The sequence below is a fragment of the Carica papaya genome, chromosome 1 (genome assembly GCF_054855325.1).
Source record: "Carica papaya isolate Zhongbai chromosome 1, ASM5485532v1, whole genome shotgun sequence".
Taxonomy (NCBI): Eukaryota; Viridiplantae; Streptophyta; class Magnoliopsida; order Brassicales; family Caricaceae; genus Carica; species Carica papaya.
Genome location: NC_142309.1, coordinates 13485807 through 13502425, shown reverse-complemented (window position 1 = coordinate 13502425; position 16619 = coordinate 13485807). Strand labels below are relative to the sequence as shown.

The following is a 16619-nucleotide window of genomic DNA, read 5'->3' as shown; positions in this document are numbered from 1 at the left end:
TGTTGGAAGAGAAACCTCTTTTTTAATATATTTATGCTATAAGTTTATAAAGAATGTCACAAGTACTAAGAAATTATGTGTAGAATTCAAGTTGAAGAAGCTAACGGCACCAATGATAGATAGAGAGCAAGAAGGAGCTAGTGAGATGAGCTAAGAGAATCATAGGGTGCGCGAAACTTAAGAAAAAAGATGGAGAAGGAAATTCTTTCATCTTAAAAAATTTAAACAATATTTTAGCACTTGAAGAAATAGGAGTTTTATTTTTTAAATAATTTAAAAATTAATTTATAAATATAAAAAAAATATGTGTAAATAAAAATAAATCAAATATCTATTATACGAGAGTTATAGGTCGATAAATATTTTATAACAACGTAAAATGTGGTTACATAATATGCTATATATATATACATATATAATCATAACATATTTTAAATAATTTGAAAAAAAAAAAATTTAAAAACATAAAATTAATACAAACATAAAATTAGTGCAGATACTTATTTAAATGGACTTTCAAATATATTAATCATTTGTAACAACATAAAATACAACCACGTTATATAATTTTAACGAGTTTAATTCACAGGTTTATTATAAAAGTTTATTTGAATAAAATTTGAAAATACAGGACAAAAATATACACAAAATTAATGCACAGGCTTATTTTAAAAAGCATTAGTTGTGCATTTCCTGTGCCACGTCACTGGAATTTGGTGCTCCAGCTTTGAAAAGGTCATTGAGGTACGAAATGAAACGAGAGATGCGCGCGCGATTCATCTGAACGTTCGGTGATGCTTTAACCTTGTCTTCTTCCTTCTTCCTCACCGCTTCACTTCCTTCCACTCTCTCTCTCCTTTCGCAGATTTCATTCCAGAAACTCCATTCTTCATACCATATCTCAACAAAAGAAACCCTAATAATCACAAAGAACATTGACAATGGGGAATTTGATGAACAAGGAACCCCCACCACCAATGGTGCTGGTTCCTCCTCTCTTCGATTTCCCTCCTCTAGCTGCTCGTACCAGGTTCTGTTCCCTACAATCGCAATTCTTCCTTTTGCTATCTTCTTTTTCGCTTTTAGATGCATAAAATCTGGCTTGTTGCTTGGTATGTTTATTCTTTCTTCGATACTTCTTGTGTAAATGTCCAATTCAGGACTTTATCTCTAGCAATGCCGGTGGAATTTACTTTATTTAAAATTTTTTATATTAAGCGTGGTTAGTTCATTTTTTAAAATAATAGCTGATTCTGCTGGTCTTTGCATCTGAGCTTTAAGCTATCGCTCTATGATGAAGCTTTACACCTGTTGTATATATTAATTAAATGTAGTGTGCTAGTAAGTTTTAAGAAATGTAATGTATTGAAATCAACACATTTCGTTTGCTTTTCTATCTCCATGAAATTTCTGTGATGTTTGATGATTGTTGAGGTAATGCAGGATGTTAGAATCATCATACAATTTGCTATTTGGGAAGCTTGCTTTGAAATGTCTTTTTGATGATTACTTTGAAGAAGCAATGCATTTTAGCACACGAATAATGTTGAAGCCACTGGATGATCCTCACGTGGATTTAGTGGCAACAGTATCCTTAAAATATTTTGCCTTCCGATGTTGACATTTCCCCCTTTTTTAATTTGCTTTATTTCATAATTTTTTATGTGGCAAAAGGTTTTTTCCTTAACCTGGTAAGGTTTCAGGCCCGCTTGATCATAAACCAGAGGATGAAGTTGTAGGAAATGCGTTATTTCGCTGGCAAAGGTGTTGTGTTTAACTTGGATCAATTATCTTTTATTGTGCAGCTTAATGAACCACTGGAATCGTAAAATTAAAGAATGAAGTAAGTTTTTTTTTTTCAATGGGCAGCAATGTTGATGATCCTCATACTTTCATGGACCTGTTCGTATCAAACTCTGATCCGTAAGGAATTTTCTTTCATGACCTTAATCTTTCTTCTCTCTTTCTTTTTTATTTATAGCCGTATGTAATACAAGAGCCACTATTCTCATAACTATTCCTTGACTGGTGTCACTTTAGCATTTTACAAATGAGGTCTTGTGCTTACTATCCCAAATATGGATTTGGAGCATTTGGTATTTTCCCAATGCTATTGAAGAAGAGGTATGTTGCTACCACTAATGCTGCATATAGAAGCCATTGAGACAAATGCTATATGCACTTTAACAAAGCTTATTATAGGATATCATCTGAAGATTATGGTGTCATGGGATTGAGATATGGCTCAAGAAATTTATCCTTTGGAGTCACATTAATGCCTTTTGCTGGTATGTGACTTGATTATCTCTGTTGAAGATTAATGTAAAAATTATAAATTATTTTATTTATTAGTTTAAATTCAAATAAAATTTATCTTTAATTAAATTTTAGAAATATTTATTTTTAAAAGATTATATTATTAGTTGAAGTTTATTTTTTAAAAAATTTAATTTATATTTATCTCTTATATAGTAATAAATTATTTTTAGAAAATTTAAATTTGATATAAATTTATTTAAAGACACTTTAAGTTGTTAATTTTAGAATAAGTGAAATCAATGGAAATTTAGATTTTCTTCACCTTGGAAAAATCCCAACAATCTCAGCCAGAGTTGCCTAAGTTATACTTTTCTATAGTCCCCACTATGCTATTTTTTGATCTTCCAAAGGATGGTGTTATATGCAATGGATGTCATGTTCTCTTCAATTTTTTACTTTTTTTTTCACTATTTTTTCACAATGTATTTCTTTTTGCTTTTCTACTTGTTAATTAGCTATAAACTTAAAATCAGAACAATGTTTCCTTCGTTGGGTTGACAAAATTCACACACTGTATAAGAGCTTTAGCAAGAACTTATGTTGAGGTTAAACATTTTACTTCCAATGTAAAAGACTAGAACCTTAAATGAACTAAATTTATAATTTAAATGCGGAAGCGAATGATAATGTTAGAGTTTACATTTTTTACACAATAAATTGAATTGCTTAATAGAAGTACAGGAATGCCCATTCTACGTGGTTCATAAAAAACAAATGGTAATTAAAGAAAAACAAATAAATAAGATTTTAGGATAATCTTCACTAGCACTTGAAAGGAGTGCAGGAAGTGAACTATTCATAAGTCTCTTGCTGATCGGAATCTAGATTTTAGTTTTATTGATCTGAAATGGTTAATGAAAGGGTGAGTTATACTAACCTACTAAGAATATCACACTAATCACTGATACGGAAAATCGAAAGTTGATAAAAATAAGAAAACAACTAATGGAATTCTTGCTTTAAATAAATACATTTAAGTTTAAAACTTTTTATTCGATACTTACCGTTACAGTTTTTCCCAAAATCAACTTATGAAAACAATTAACCAAATGACATTTCAATTTCATGTATATGATCAACAATCCTTTCTTTTTAACCTACTTACTGGGACTCTTAGGGGTTTAGAAGGATATCGCTCAACTCGTGTACCCAGTATCAAGTTAACTTGACCGTCCCCATACCCTGTCCGATAATGGGTGCCAAAAATACTATCGTTTTGATACCTCGTCCAGTATGAGGGTGAACAATATCTCTCAAAACCCTTCTAGTATGAGACTTCTCAGTCCCGTCTAACTGAGATAATGTCCACAGTAGGGTTTTCTATGTACCGGGTCCGTCCACCATTTCTCAAGATGCCCAATAAGCTTTCATTTATTTAGACTTTTATCATCCAAGCAACCACTAAAACATACCATCTCATTTCATATTCACAGATTAATTTAAATGACACATAAACAAACGATATAATTTAACATAACCAAATAACTAATAACCAGGATACCGGATAAACAATACAGAAAGAACCAAATAACCAAATAACCGAGGAGACCATAAAAACCATCAATTCACTTACGCACAGTATAATAGTAAACAAATATAGGTCGTACAGAAAAATAAATAGAGAATCAGGACAAATATAAACTAGCCGGTTTCGACTCCATTAGTGATTTTAATATTTTTAGGGTTTTTCTAATTTTTCAAAAAATACACAATTATCGATTATTATTTCTCAATTTACCGTAACCGAGAATAGAGTGAGAGATACTTATCCGAATCGGTGTTTCAAGACGCCGCGCTGTCTCGTAACAGGTCTCAGGTTTCTTAAATTTTTCTACGGGAATCCAAAACACTCGTTTACGCAACTAAAAATATCTTAAAAATCCTAAATAGGTGTCAAAAACCCTTATCGGCCAATTTTAGGGTTCTGACACGGCAGTGCCACTGTGCTCCAGCTCCTGCGTTGGTAGTTCGCCTCGACCTGTTTGGTTTTGACTGTTTTTATACGTATTCTTGCAGAAAAATATGTTAGGGGGTCTCGATTGACTAGAAAATTACAAAAACCTGAACCTACCGGCAGGGGGTCTTTGGGTGCGGCCGCTCCGCCGGTTCTCCTTCACGGCTGGGCTTTATTCTTCGGCTAACCTGTATAGAAAAAGGATGGTGAACACAATAGTCGAAAAATTTTGTAAAATAGGAATCGTGAAGGGGCTCATTTGAGGGGTTTTAGGGTTTCGGCCACGGCCACATATGCTAAAATATATGCTAAACGAGGCAAATAACCAATAATCAGAATACTGGATAAACAATGCAAAAAAAACCAAATAAGCAAATAACTGAGAAGACCATAAAAACCATCAATTCAATTACGCACAGTATAATAGTAAGTAAATATAGGCAGTACAGAAAAATAGGCAAGGAATCAGAATAAATGTGAACTAATCGGTTTCGTCTCCACAAGTGACTTCTAATATTTTTAGGGTTTTTCTAATTTTTTATAAAATACATAATTATCGATTATTAATCCTCTATTTACCGTAACCGAGAATATAGTGAGAGATTCTTATCCGGATTGGTGTTTCGAGATGCCACGCTGTCTCATAACAACTCCTGGGTTTTCTAACTTTTCCTATGGAATCTAAAACATTCGTTACGCAACTAAAAATACCTCAAAAATCTCAAATCGGTGTCAAAAACCCTTCTTTTGCAAATTTTAGGATTCCAGCACGCCGCCTGCGGCAGCAGTTCGTCTCGACCTAGCTGGTTTTGACCGGTTTTACACGTATCCTTGTAGAAAAATACGATAAGGAGTCTCGCTTGGGCAGAAAATCATAAAAAATCGAACCTACCGGCCGGGGATCTCTGGGTGCGGCGGCTCCACCGGTTCTCATTTGCGGCTGGAGTTTCTTCTTCGGCTAACTTGTATAGAAAAGGAGGGTGAACACAATGTTCGGAAAATTTTATGAAATGGGAAGCAGAAAAGAGCTCATTGGAGGGATTTTAGGGTTTCGGTCACGACAGCTTCGTCGAGCTTTGCTCGCGGTTTCCGGTTCACCCGTCGTCTCTTTTGCTCCGATATGGCCACGGGGAGACTCGCAATCGAATTCCGAGCATGTAGGGGAGAATTTTACCTTTTTTTTGGTCGAAGGTGGCTCTGATGCGGCGGTGGCCGATGGTCGGTCTCTTTCTTCGGCGGCTGGTCTTTCTTCTCCAGCGAGGGTAGGGCGGTTAGGGTTAGGGTTAGGGTTCCCTGCGATGCGATATTTATATACTCATCCTGCGTCGATTTGGGCCGTCCATTTGTGTCGACATAGAACGATGAGAGTCGTTCGATCGTTGCTTGTTTGGACCGATTGTGAGGGCGAATTTGGGTTATTTATCGCGATTGATCTCGTCCGTCCGATCGCGCTTAAGTAGGGAATGCATCTGAGTCGTCCACGCGTGAGAGATTAAATTTAGGCTGTCGGATTGCTGGGCATGTGGATTGCCCGCGTGGCCTCTCGCGTGGCGCCGATGTCAGTGCTTTTTGCCACGCGGCGTGCTCTGCTTCGTTAAGGTTGCTGACTGCACGGTCCCACGTAGTTAAATTATTTCTTTTTGCATTTTAACCCTCTATTACAAGTTTTCTTTCAAAAATACCTACCGAACTCAAATTTTCACATATTTTTTTCAAAATTGTTTTTAATTACGTTTCTAACCTATTTTTCTCAAATAATTTAATAAATTATTAAATAATGTTTTTAATTATATTTTTATAACACGAAAATTGATCTCTGCCCAAATTCCGAACTCAGGTATTACAACTCCCTCTCTTTAAAAAAAATTGGCCTCTCAAATTTGTCACCCTCTCACTTAGTTGAGGATACTAGGATCTGAAGTCTAATTATAGTTCCTATGTGGCCTCTTTTTGTGTGTGATTCTGTCATAGGATTTTGACGAAAAAAATTTCTCTGTTGCGAAGTACTTTGTTTTTTCAGTTTATAATGCCCGCTAGTATTTCCTCATAGAATAGATCCTCCGTGAGTGAAAGGGGCTCGTAGGACATGATGTGTGAGAGGTCCGGGTTGTACTTGCGTAGCATGGATACATGAAACACGTTATGAACCTTAGATAGCTCTGGAGGTAATGTCAGTCTGTAGGCGGTCGTACCAATCCTGTCTAAGATTTCAAATGGTCCAATGAATCGGGGATTTAATTTTTCCCTCTCACTAAATCTACTGGTTCCTCTAAAAGTGGTGACTTTAAGAAACACCCGATCACCTTTCTTAAATTCAAAATCTCTTCTCCGGTTGTTCGCATAATTCTTCTGCCTACTTTGAGCTGTTTGGATGTTTTTCCTGATTTTAACTATTTTGGTTGTAGTCTCATTTACAAGATTTGAGGCGAACAATTTTTTATTACCCATATATTTCCAATAGATCGCGACCTATAGGGGCAGTCATACAATACCTCGTACGAGATCATACCGTTATACTTGCTTGATAGCTGTCGTTGTAGGTGAATTCTATCAAATGTAGATGATCATCCCAATGCTCCCCGAAGTCAAGAACACAAGCTCAAAAGAGAGATGCGAAGGTTCCTCTCCATTAGTTGTGCCTTGGCTAGAACGGTTGAGTAGGTGCTAAGCTCAAATACGTACAGTTGCTGTTCGATCTCGGGATGGAGGCCCCACTCGAACTTCCATACCTTTCTACCTTTATCCATCATACTCTCAGGGGAATACTGCCCCAATTTTAGGAACCTTCGGGGATACTCTGATACAGTCATATCATCGTGAACTAGGTGTCCAAATTCTATTACCTTCAAATGCCGGAGGTGCTCTGAGAGGTACTCTGCATTGAAGGTCATCAGGAACTGTTCCTAAGTGACTGAAACGGGTAGGGTGGCCTGCTTGAGCTGCCACCAGCGACCTGCCTCTCTTACGAGCATGTAAGTAGCGAATACAACCTTCTGTTCAGGAACCACTCCAAGACTTGCGAAGACCTTCTCTGTCTCAGTTAATCAATATTTGGCCTCTTCGAAAGAGGATGCTCCCTACAAAGGTAGATAGATCTAGTCTTTTATACCTTTTAATGTAAACTGGGTCCATCATAGGTGGAACTGAGTCCCGTGGAAGAGAGACTGGATTGTGTTGGAGAGGGACCAGGTGGCCCTATGGCGATGCCGGATGATGAAGTAGAGGCACCGGATTGTACTGTGGCGGTGCTGGATAATGCGGTGGAGGCACCAGATTATACTGTAGCGGTGTCGGATGATAGGATAGAGAAGCAGAGTTGTACTGGAGTGGCTTCGGATCTTTCTGCTACAAGGGTGACTCAAACTGTGGCAGCAGGGGAGGGTCAGACAGCTCCCTCATTTCCTCCCGGACTTGCTGAGCAGAGATGAGTCTCTCTAGCATCTCAAAGAATCGATCAACATCTTCTCAAAGCGAACCATCCTCTCCTCATATCTTTGTACATGCATTTCATAAGGAATGATTGAACGATAGTTTGTATTTGGTGTTTGTAAGTCTCTGTGTAAGGAATGGTTCGGAAGAACGCAGCTCCAATACCAACTGTAAAGGCCTGGAACATTTAAGGAATTGAATTTATAATTTAAATGCAGAAACGAATGATAATGTTAGGGTTTACATTCCTTACACAATAAACTGAATTGTGTAATAGGGTTACGGGAATGTCCCTTCTACGTTGTTGATAAAAGACAAACAATAATTAAAAAAAAAACGAATAAATAAGTATTTTATAACAATTTTCACTAACACTTTAAGGGAGTCTGGGAGATGGACTACTCACAAGTCTCTTGCTGATCAGGATCTAAATCTTGGTCTTTTTTATTTGAAATGGTTAATGAAAGGGTGAGATACACTAGCCCGTTAAGAATATCATACTAATAACTGATACAGAAAACCGAAAGTTGGTAAAAATAAAAAAAATAACTAATGGAGCCCATGCTTTAAATAAATACATTTAACTTTAAAACTTTTTATTCGATACTTACCATTACGGTTTTTACTAAAATTAACCTATGAATACAACTAACCAAATGACATTTCAATTTCATATATAGGATCAACAATCATTTTTTTTAACCTACTTACTAGAACTTCTGGGGGTCCATAGGGATATCCCTCTACTCGTGAACCCCGTATCTAGATTGACAATTAACTCGGCCGTCCTCATACCCCTTCTAGTAATGGGCGTCAAAAACACCATCGCCTCGATATCCCGTCCGAAGGTGAACCGTATCTCCCAAAACCCTTCCGGTATGGGACTTCACAGCCCCGTCCGATTGAGATAATGTCCACAGTAGGATTCTCTATGTATCGGATCCGTCCACCCTTTCACGGGATGCCTAGTAAGCTTTCATTTATTTAGACTCTTATCATCTAAGCAACCACTAAAGTATACAAATATCTCATTTCATATTCACAGATTAATTCAAATAACACTTAAATAAACGATATAGTTTAGTATAACTAAATAACCAATAATCAGGATACCTAATAAACAATACAAAAAGAACCAAATAGCTAAATAACCGAAGAGACCATGAAAACCATCAATTCAATTATGCACAGTATAATAGTAAGCAAATATAGGCAGTACAGGAAAATAAATAGGGAATCAGGACAAATGTGAACTAACCGGTTCTAGCTCCACTAGTGACCAGTAATATTTTTAGAGTTTTTCTAATTTTTCACAAAATATACAATTATCGATTATTATTTCTCAATTTACCGTAACTGAGAATAGGGTGAGGGATCCTTACCCGTATCGGTGTTTCGAGACGTTAAACTGTCTTCTAACGGGTCCCGAGTTTCTTGAATTTTTCTGTGGGAATCCAAAATACTCGTCATGCAACTAAAAATACTCAAAAAATCCCAAATTGGTGTCAAAAACCCTTATCTGCCAATTTTAGCATTCCTACACGGCGGCGGCGCCGTGCTTCGACGTTGGCTTAGACGCTTGCGGCGGCGGTTCACCTCGACCTGGCAGGTTTTACATGTATCCCTGCGGAAAAATACGTTAGGGGGTCTCGGTTGGCCAGAAAATCACAAAAAATCGAACCTACCGGCGAGGGGGTCTCCGGGTGCGGCGACTCCGCTAGTTCTCCTTCGCGGCTGGGGTTTCTTCTTCGGTTAACCTATACAAAAAAGGATGGTAAACACAATGGTCGGAAATTTTGTGAAACGGGAAGTAGGAAGGGGCTCATTGGAGGGGTTTTAGGGTTCGGCCGCGGCGGCTCTGCCGGGTTTTGTTCTCAATTTCTGCTTCACCCGCCTTCTCGTTTGCTTCGATATAGCCACGAGGAGACTCAGAATCGAATTCCGAACAGGTAGGGGAGAATTTTACCTTTTTTGGTGGTTGGCAGTGGTTTCGATGCGGCGGCGGCCGGGGGTCGATTTCCTTCTCCAGCAGCTAGTCCTTCTTCTCCCCCGAGGGCAGAGCAGCTGGGGTTAGAGTTCCTCTACGACGTGTTGTTTATATACTCATCCTACATCAATCTTGGTAATCAATTCGCGTTGACGTGGAGCGAGGAGAGTCATCCGATCGTTGCATATTTAGGACGATTGCATGGGCGAATCTGTGCCGTTCATCGCGATTGATCTTGTCTGTTCGATTAACCTAAGGAGGGAATGCATTTGAGCTGTTCACGCGCACGGGATCAAATCTGGGCTGTTGGATTTCTGAGCGCGTGGATCGCCTGCGTGGCACCGACATTAGCGTGTTTTGTCACACGGCATGCTCTGTTTCGTCGGGGCTGCTGACTGAGCCGCCCCACGTAGCCAAGTTTTCCTTTTTTGCATTTGTCTCTCTATTTCTAATTTTTCTTTCAAAAACATCTCCTAAACTCAAATTTTCACCAATTTTTTTCTAAAATTGCTTTAAATTACGTTATTAACCTATTTTTCTCAAATAATTTAATAAAATTAAATTAACTAATATTTTTAATTATTTTTATAATACGAAAATTGATTTCGGGCCAAATTTCGAATTCGGGTATTATATCCAATTTCCAAAATGAAATAATACCAGATCTGTGCTTGCCTTGATATACTGGACTCTGAAAGTTGGAGGTGGTATCATCTTTTTTTTTTATAAGGAATCTATATTTTCTTAGTTATATTTTGTAAATAGTAAATCTGAACAAAGAGTGTGCCCAAACAATTGTTACTACAAAGTTCCTGTACCATGCAGTGAAGGATGAGTTACCAAAGAATGCATGGCTGGTAAGCAAGGTAGGAAGAGTGACTGTTGGAGTGCAGTATGAGCCACAATGTAAGTTTTTAAACTATCAGCTTTTTGTTCTTTCTTATGTTGACTTCCTTGCCATGCTAAGAGTGATTTGAAAAGCTTAGGATTTACCAGATTATTTCCTTGGAATTGTGGAAGATCTTAGGGAAAAAAAAAAGAATTAATATGACTTGTATTTATGTTTTATGCATGTTATTTTATTAGATGGAGATAAGGATGGTGCAAAGTATAAAAATTTAATGAACTGGAGCTGTGCAATTGGCTATGGGGTAGGATCAGGCAGTCCCTTGAGCCCTTCTTTCAATTTCGGCCTTGAACTTGCCAAAAGCTCTCAGGTTATCCTTTCGTACTTCTTTCTTTAAGAACCTGTCTTCATAGTTCTGTTCAATTGTAGATCTGCATTTTCCTTACAGTCTTTTCTATGGCATTATATATCTATGTTAATTTCAGGCTTTTAATCTAAATGAAATGCAAAGTGGCTGTAGAGTAATTTTCTTCAACCTTTTAATCTAAATCAAATGCAAAGTGGCGGTATAGTAATTTTCTTCAACCTTACATGTACAGGATAAAATTAGTAATACATAATAGGAAAAAGTTATGTTCTTATTGACATGGTTTCCACTTTGAAGCATTGCACGAAAAAAAATGCAATTTGGAAGTGGTCTGCGTTGAAATCAGTGCAAGATGCTCTCAACAGGATTTCTAAGTTTGTCCAGAATCATATTTCAAACTTCTAGTCACTAGCATCAGATACCTACATTCCTAAGTGATTAGTAAATGTTATGATTGAGAATATGTCATGCAGCTAACTGAAATTTTATTTTCTAATTTTCAACTGCAGTTCATTGCCTCCTTTTATCAACATGTGGTGGTCCAAAGACGGGTATGAATATCTTTTCTTTTAGATTGTCCTGATTTTTGGAGAGTGAATTAATTCCCTGATTTTTTTTAAATAATTAATTCCCAGATATTTTTAGTTATGTTGTGACACAGACACAACCATGTTCCATTTGATTTTTCAAATGAGTATATTTATGAATGTGTTTTACATATCTGCGGCTGGTTGATTCATATGCTTAATCGATTAAACAACTCATGAGATAGACTAGGAAAAAAAATGGTTTCTTTTGGCTGGGTGATTTCGGGATGCCAGTGGGTTAGGTTTGAGCCCAAATTTCAGGGGTCGAGAAGATGATGCTTTGGAACTCAGCATAAAAAGGAAAGACAATGACCAAATATGACATTTCACTCTGTAAACACGAGTAGGATATATATAGCAAGCGATCAACCAGAGATAAGTTAGAATTAATGTTAGTTTATTCATACGATATTATCTGGTGTCATTACTTTTTATGATTTTCTGTCAGGCTGTTCTTGCACTTTCAAAAATTTACTTGCAGTTGATTTTCATGTAGAAGAAAGTTGAAAATACTAAAAGGCTGCTACCATAGTTTTTGTTCTTATTTTCTTGTCAAAGCAATAAAGAATGTTGAAGTGCTGTGATCCTGATGCCTCAGTTGGTCAAATGGAATTGACATTTTTATTGGGAACCTTAACTAAAAATTTGGTGATGATTACAGTTTACTGTTTGGAAGAACAAGCAGTAATATGAGAAGGGACTCCTATTTCGAACTTAGGCAGCATTTAGGGGTAGTGAAAACACAGGGAATGGACATCACAAAAGTGTCTTGCTTTCATGAGAAAACAGAAAAGTTAAGATAAAACAAAAGTCTATAGTTTGAGGAATAATTTTAGGACCCTCCTAACCATGGGACTAAATTGTTCCAAAATAAGAGTTAATATTTTTTTGAATTATCCAATATTTCCCATGCATTCCTAGCTAAACTTGTTCTTATATAACATAAATCCCCTGGGATACCATTTAAAACAAATCTCACATACCTACCTTATTCTGGCCACATGGCATTTTGTAAAATTTTATGTATTGTTTATTTACTTTAATAAATGATAAAAACATGTGGCATTTGGTGGCGTTATCATATTTTTTTAATTTTCCTTATTTTCCTGTCTTTTTAACAGTGCTATGTGTCAGTTTATGGGTTTTCCGAGTTTCTAATTTATCATCATTTGAATTTACAAAATTTTTCTAATCTTTTTATCTTTTATGGTTAGAAACAAAGTGCTCTTAATGAAAAAAAAAAAAAAAAAAGACACGAGACTACTCATCTCAATTTTTCATGATTTCACGTGCTATTTTGTTTTTTCTTTCCTTTTTTTTGATATAATTTTTTATTCATGTTCATTAAATTACAAAAATGGCCTTACATATTTCCTGTTGAAATTTAATAATTGGCTATTATGTCTTTATGGGAAAGTATCACACTACCTTCTCTCACTTTCTGGACAGTTCCTTGATGAGACCAATTTATGGTCTTTCTTAAACAAAATTAAATTACTATTTTATCCTTTTTTCTCGTGTAAATGAAGGATAATTATTTATTTTTGCTAAAAAAGTAGAAAGTATTAATTTATTTTTACTTTTTATTGTGATTATATTAATTGATTAAAATAAAATTAATAATTTTACTTTTCATGTGATTACTAATTTTTATTAACATTTCCTCTCATTGAAGATTACTTTTGTAGTTAAAATTATTAATCCTGTTCTCTCATAAGATATTCTTTTTGTGCTTAATTGCTACCTCGTTTACATTATTTAAATATATTTATTATATAATAGTTATATATTTAATATATCTTGTGATTATTATTTTTTATTAATATTATTTCTGTAATAAGTTAATTACTAACCAATTAAAAAATTAATCATATTACTACTGTTGTTATTGGAACTAAAATGAAAAAATAATTTTATATCTTCAATTATTAAAAAATTAACAACTAAACTTGAGTCAACATATCAGGTGTTACAGTAATTCATTGGTTACCAAACATACAACAGAAAAAAATTATTAAGTTCAATTCCGTATACACCAAATGCACCTAATATCTCTCTTGCCTTAGACAATCTGTACTTAGTTCTATAATTTTTGTTTCCTTCTAGTGACAAATGCTAACTTAGGCTATGTTTCTTAAGAGTGTGATAAGTAATTTAATATGTTGTACAAGGATATAAAATCAGAACTGAGAGGAGTTATTGACATGTTATGGCAACTATTTCTATAGCATTTGGTATCTATTCGTGGAGTGGTCAAATAATAAATATCCGAGAAAACTAATTGTAGCTTGTCTCAACTTCGATATATTCAAAACTTTGGGGTTCTTGAGATCTTGACTCTGCATGTCATCATAATTTGAAATAAAGGTTCTGTGCTCTAGGTCACAGAGCACATTGAGGAAATTGTTCATGGTAAGCTAACTTCACTATAACTTATTGCTGCTTATGATTAGAAATTCTTATCTTCATTTTATGTTTCTTTAAAAAAGCCTTGTTTTTTTCTTGCTTTTCCCTCTGCCCGGGTTATGACATGTTGCTTAAAGCATTTTCCCACAATGAAACAGGTGAAGAACCCCTTGGAAGAAAATGAAGTAGTAGGAATTACTAATTATATTGACTTTGGCTTTGAGCTACAAACAAGGTACTCTAAGAGCGGAAATTAACAGTAGAGCAATGTGATAGCATCTTATTTTTGTATTTATGTTTGAAGGGTTGATGATGCCAACACATCAAACAACATCCCGGATTCCACATTTCAAGTAGCTGCTTCCTGGCAAGCCAATAAAAACTTTCTGCTGAAGGTGATACAAATGCTTCTGATGCACTCTTTTCCTTGTACTGTTGGCATATTTTTTCTTAAAAACGTATGATAACTAGTTTGGGATATCTGTATTTTTCCTTTGCAGGGGAAGATGGGACCCCTGAGCTCCACAGTAGCGATGGCATTCAAGTCATGGTGGAAACCGTCTTTCACTTTTAGTATTTCAGGTACCTCTAAATTGATCTTTTGCTGGTTCTGAAGTTTCTCTGTGCTTAAATTCAAGAGTAAATGCAGTGTTCCTAATCCTACATATACATAATTATGTCTGGTTGAATTTTTAATTCCAGAAAATAAGAATGGAAATACAATTCAAATGCAGTAGAAATTTGAAAAAAAAAAGTTGAAATTTAATTCCAGGTCAAATTTTATAATCAATTCAAGTTGTTTTCGTGATTCATTTCTTGACAAGTGGAAGCACAAATTCACCATTGTGGAATTGAAGATAGAACTATATTTGATAAAATTATGTGTCTAATATTGCTTTGAACGACAAGAGACAAGCTCCCATTTATTTCTCCATTGCGAAGTTGCTTGGAAGCTTTGGACTAAATAGTTAGCTCTTTTTGGCATTACTCCTACAGTTTGAAAGCCTCCTAGGGTGTATATTAAGGGTGGAGTGAGAAGGGAAGTGAAACCTTTGTGGTCAGAGGCTATCTTGCTGGTTTATGGACAATGCAGCTTGTACGAAATTAGAAAATTTTTTACGACTGAAGTACATCTTTCCATGAGATAAGGGATAGGTTTACTGTTTTGATATCATTATGGGTCAAAGTGCACGGGAAATTCCCTGACCTGCCTAGTTTGAACTCCATCAGAACTGGGAGATTATTATTTTCAGTCATTAATTTAGTATATTCTTTATATATCTTATTTGTTTATATTTTGGCTTACTATTGTTGGTAACTTCTGGAGGTTGTCTCTTTCCCCTTTCTTTGTATCTTTTTCCTCTTACCTTAGTATATCTTCTTTTTTCTATCAAAAAACCTTATGTGTTAAATATGTCAACTATTACTAGCTTTTATTCACCAAATAATTAAGATGTAGGAATTGAATAAGATAGAATCAGCTTGAATCCAATGCATATAACTCTGCTACTTGCTTTTTCAATGTTTTGCAGCTACTAGAGATCGTGCCATTGGGAAGACATCTTATGGGTTTGGAATTCGCATTGACAATCTTAGGGAGGCCAGGTTCATTTGTTTACTTTCTGTCCTATTTTAGCTCACATGTTCAGATATGGTTACTAGTGATGATTAAAGGTCTTTGACCCACCATATATGGTTAAAATATCTGTAGTAAATTAGAAAATTTTGGACCCTCTGGTTTCTTGGCCATTGAAATTTCCAATATTACAATTGGCTTAGTTCATCAGTTAATATCCTGTTTTCTTTTAATTTTTTAAAAAGAAAACCTTATCTTTTGGAACTTTTTGCATCACTAATATACTGTATTGTCTGAACTCCCATTGTTTTCCAGTTACCAAAGAGCTGATCCAAATTTCATCATGCTAACACCAAACAAAGAGCATCTAGCGGAGGGACTTGTTTGGAAAATTGGGAAGAGGCCAATGCTACAATCAGACGTAAATTCTGGCAATTTTGATGGCCTGCCAAAGGAATTGAGACCTCTTGGGAAAATATTGTAAAGTATTTTGCTTTTTTCTTTTTTGAATAGGGTCAAAAAATTTACACAACAGTTATCATTGATTCACTGTGCTTGTTAGGTGAATGGTTTAGTTTCATAATATTTCCACATCGGCTCTCATGCAATTCGAGAGCTTGATAAATTTTGTGGAATTATAGATAAGGAAAGGCTTTTGATCAAGAAACAAGAAACGTTTTTTCATGAGTTATTTCTTTTAGTGTATTTTAGTTTTGTACTCAAATATTTAAATTAGTATTTCATCAGAACAAAGGATCTAGATTAGCAAAGAGGATGGACCATTTATTTTTCCGTTTTTTTTTTGTGGTTATCTGTTTAAAAGAAAAGGGGAAGGAAAAGGGTCAATTGTGTTCTTCTGTTTCTTTTTTCGGCTTGTAGCCCATATGCCCAAAGAACAGTTCCACGTTTTCAGGACCTTCAAATACTTCCATTTAACCCATAAACTGTATTTCAGAACATGTGAGGTTATTATTGTCTGACAATTTATAATGTTAAAGTTTAACATGTCTATATTTTATTTTTAGATTTAATTATTTTTTTAATCTTTTATTCTTTTTTTAATTAATTATCTTTTAAAATAAATAATTTTTATATTTTAGTAGTTCTAGTATTTTTTCCATTCTTTATTCTCAAGTGAAATGTCACT

The 16619-nt window shown here is 35.3% G+C and overlaps 1 protein-coding gene across 1 annotated transcript; it reads left to right on the top strand.

Annotated features, from left to right (window-relative positions):
* Positions 1-694: 694 nt before the first annotated feature.
* On the top strand, positions 695-16156 carry LOC110806479 (beta-galactosidase). Its single transcript, XM_088220270.1, has 14 exons — positions 695-1030; positions 1444-1588; positions 1697-1764; positions 1870-1923; positions 2041-2124; positions 2203-2288; positions 10515-10595; positions 10776-10906; positions 11413-11454; positions 14055-14131; positions 14201-14291; positions 14397-14478; positions 15429-15501; positions 15788-16156. The coding sequence occupies exons 1-14, from the start codon at positions 942-944 to the stop codon at positions 15954-15956; spliced, it is 1272 nt and encodes a 423-aa protein (XP_088076396.1). The 5' UTR covers positions 695-941; the 3' UTR covers positions 15957-16156.
* The last annotated feature ends 463 nt before the right edge of the window (positions 16157-16619 follow it).

Coding starts and splice junctions, on each gene's coding strand:
- LOC110806479 (XM_088220270.1), top strand. CDS start 942: ATGGGGAATTTGATGAACAAGGAACCCCCACCACCAATGGTGCTGGTT. Junction 1,924..2,040: donor TTCGTATCAAACTCTGATCC/GTAAGGAATTTT, acceptor GTGTCACTTTAG/CATTTTACAAATGAGGTCTT. Junction 10,596..10,775: donor AGTGCAGTATGAGCCACAAT/GTAAGTTTTTAA, acceptor TTATTTTATTAG/ATGGAGATAAGGATGGTGCA.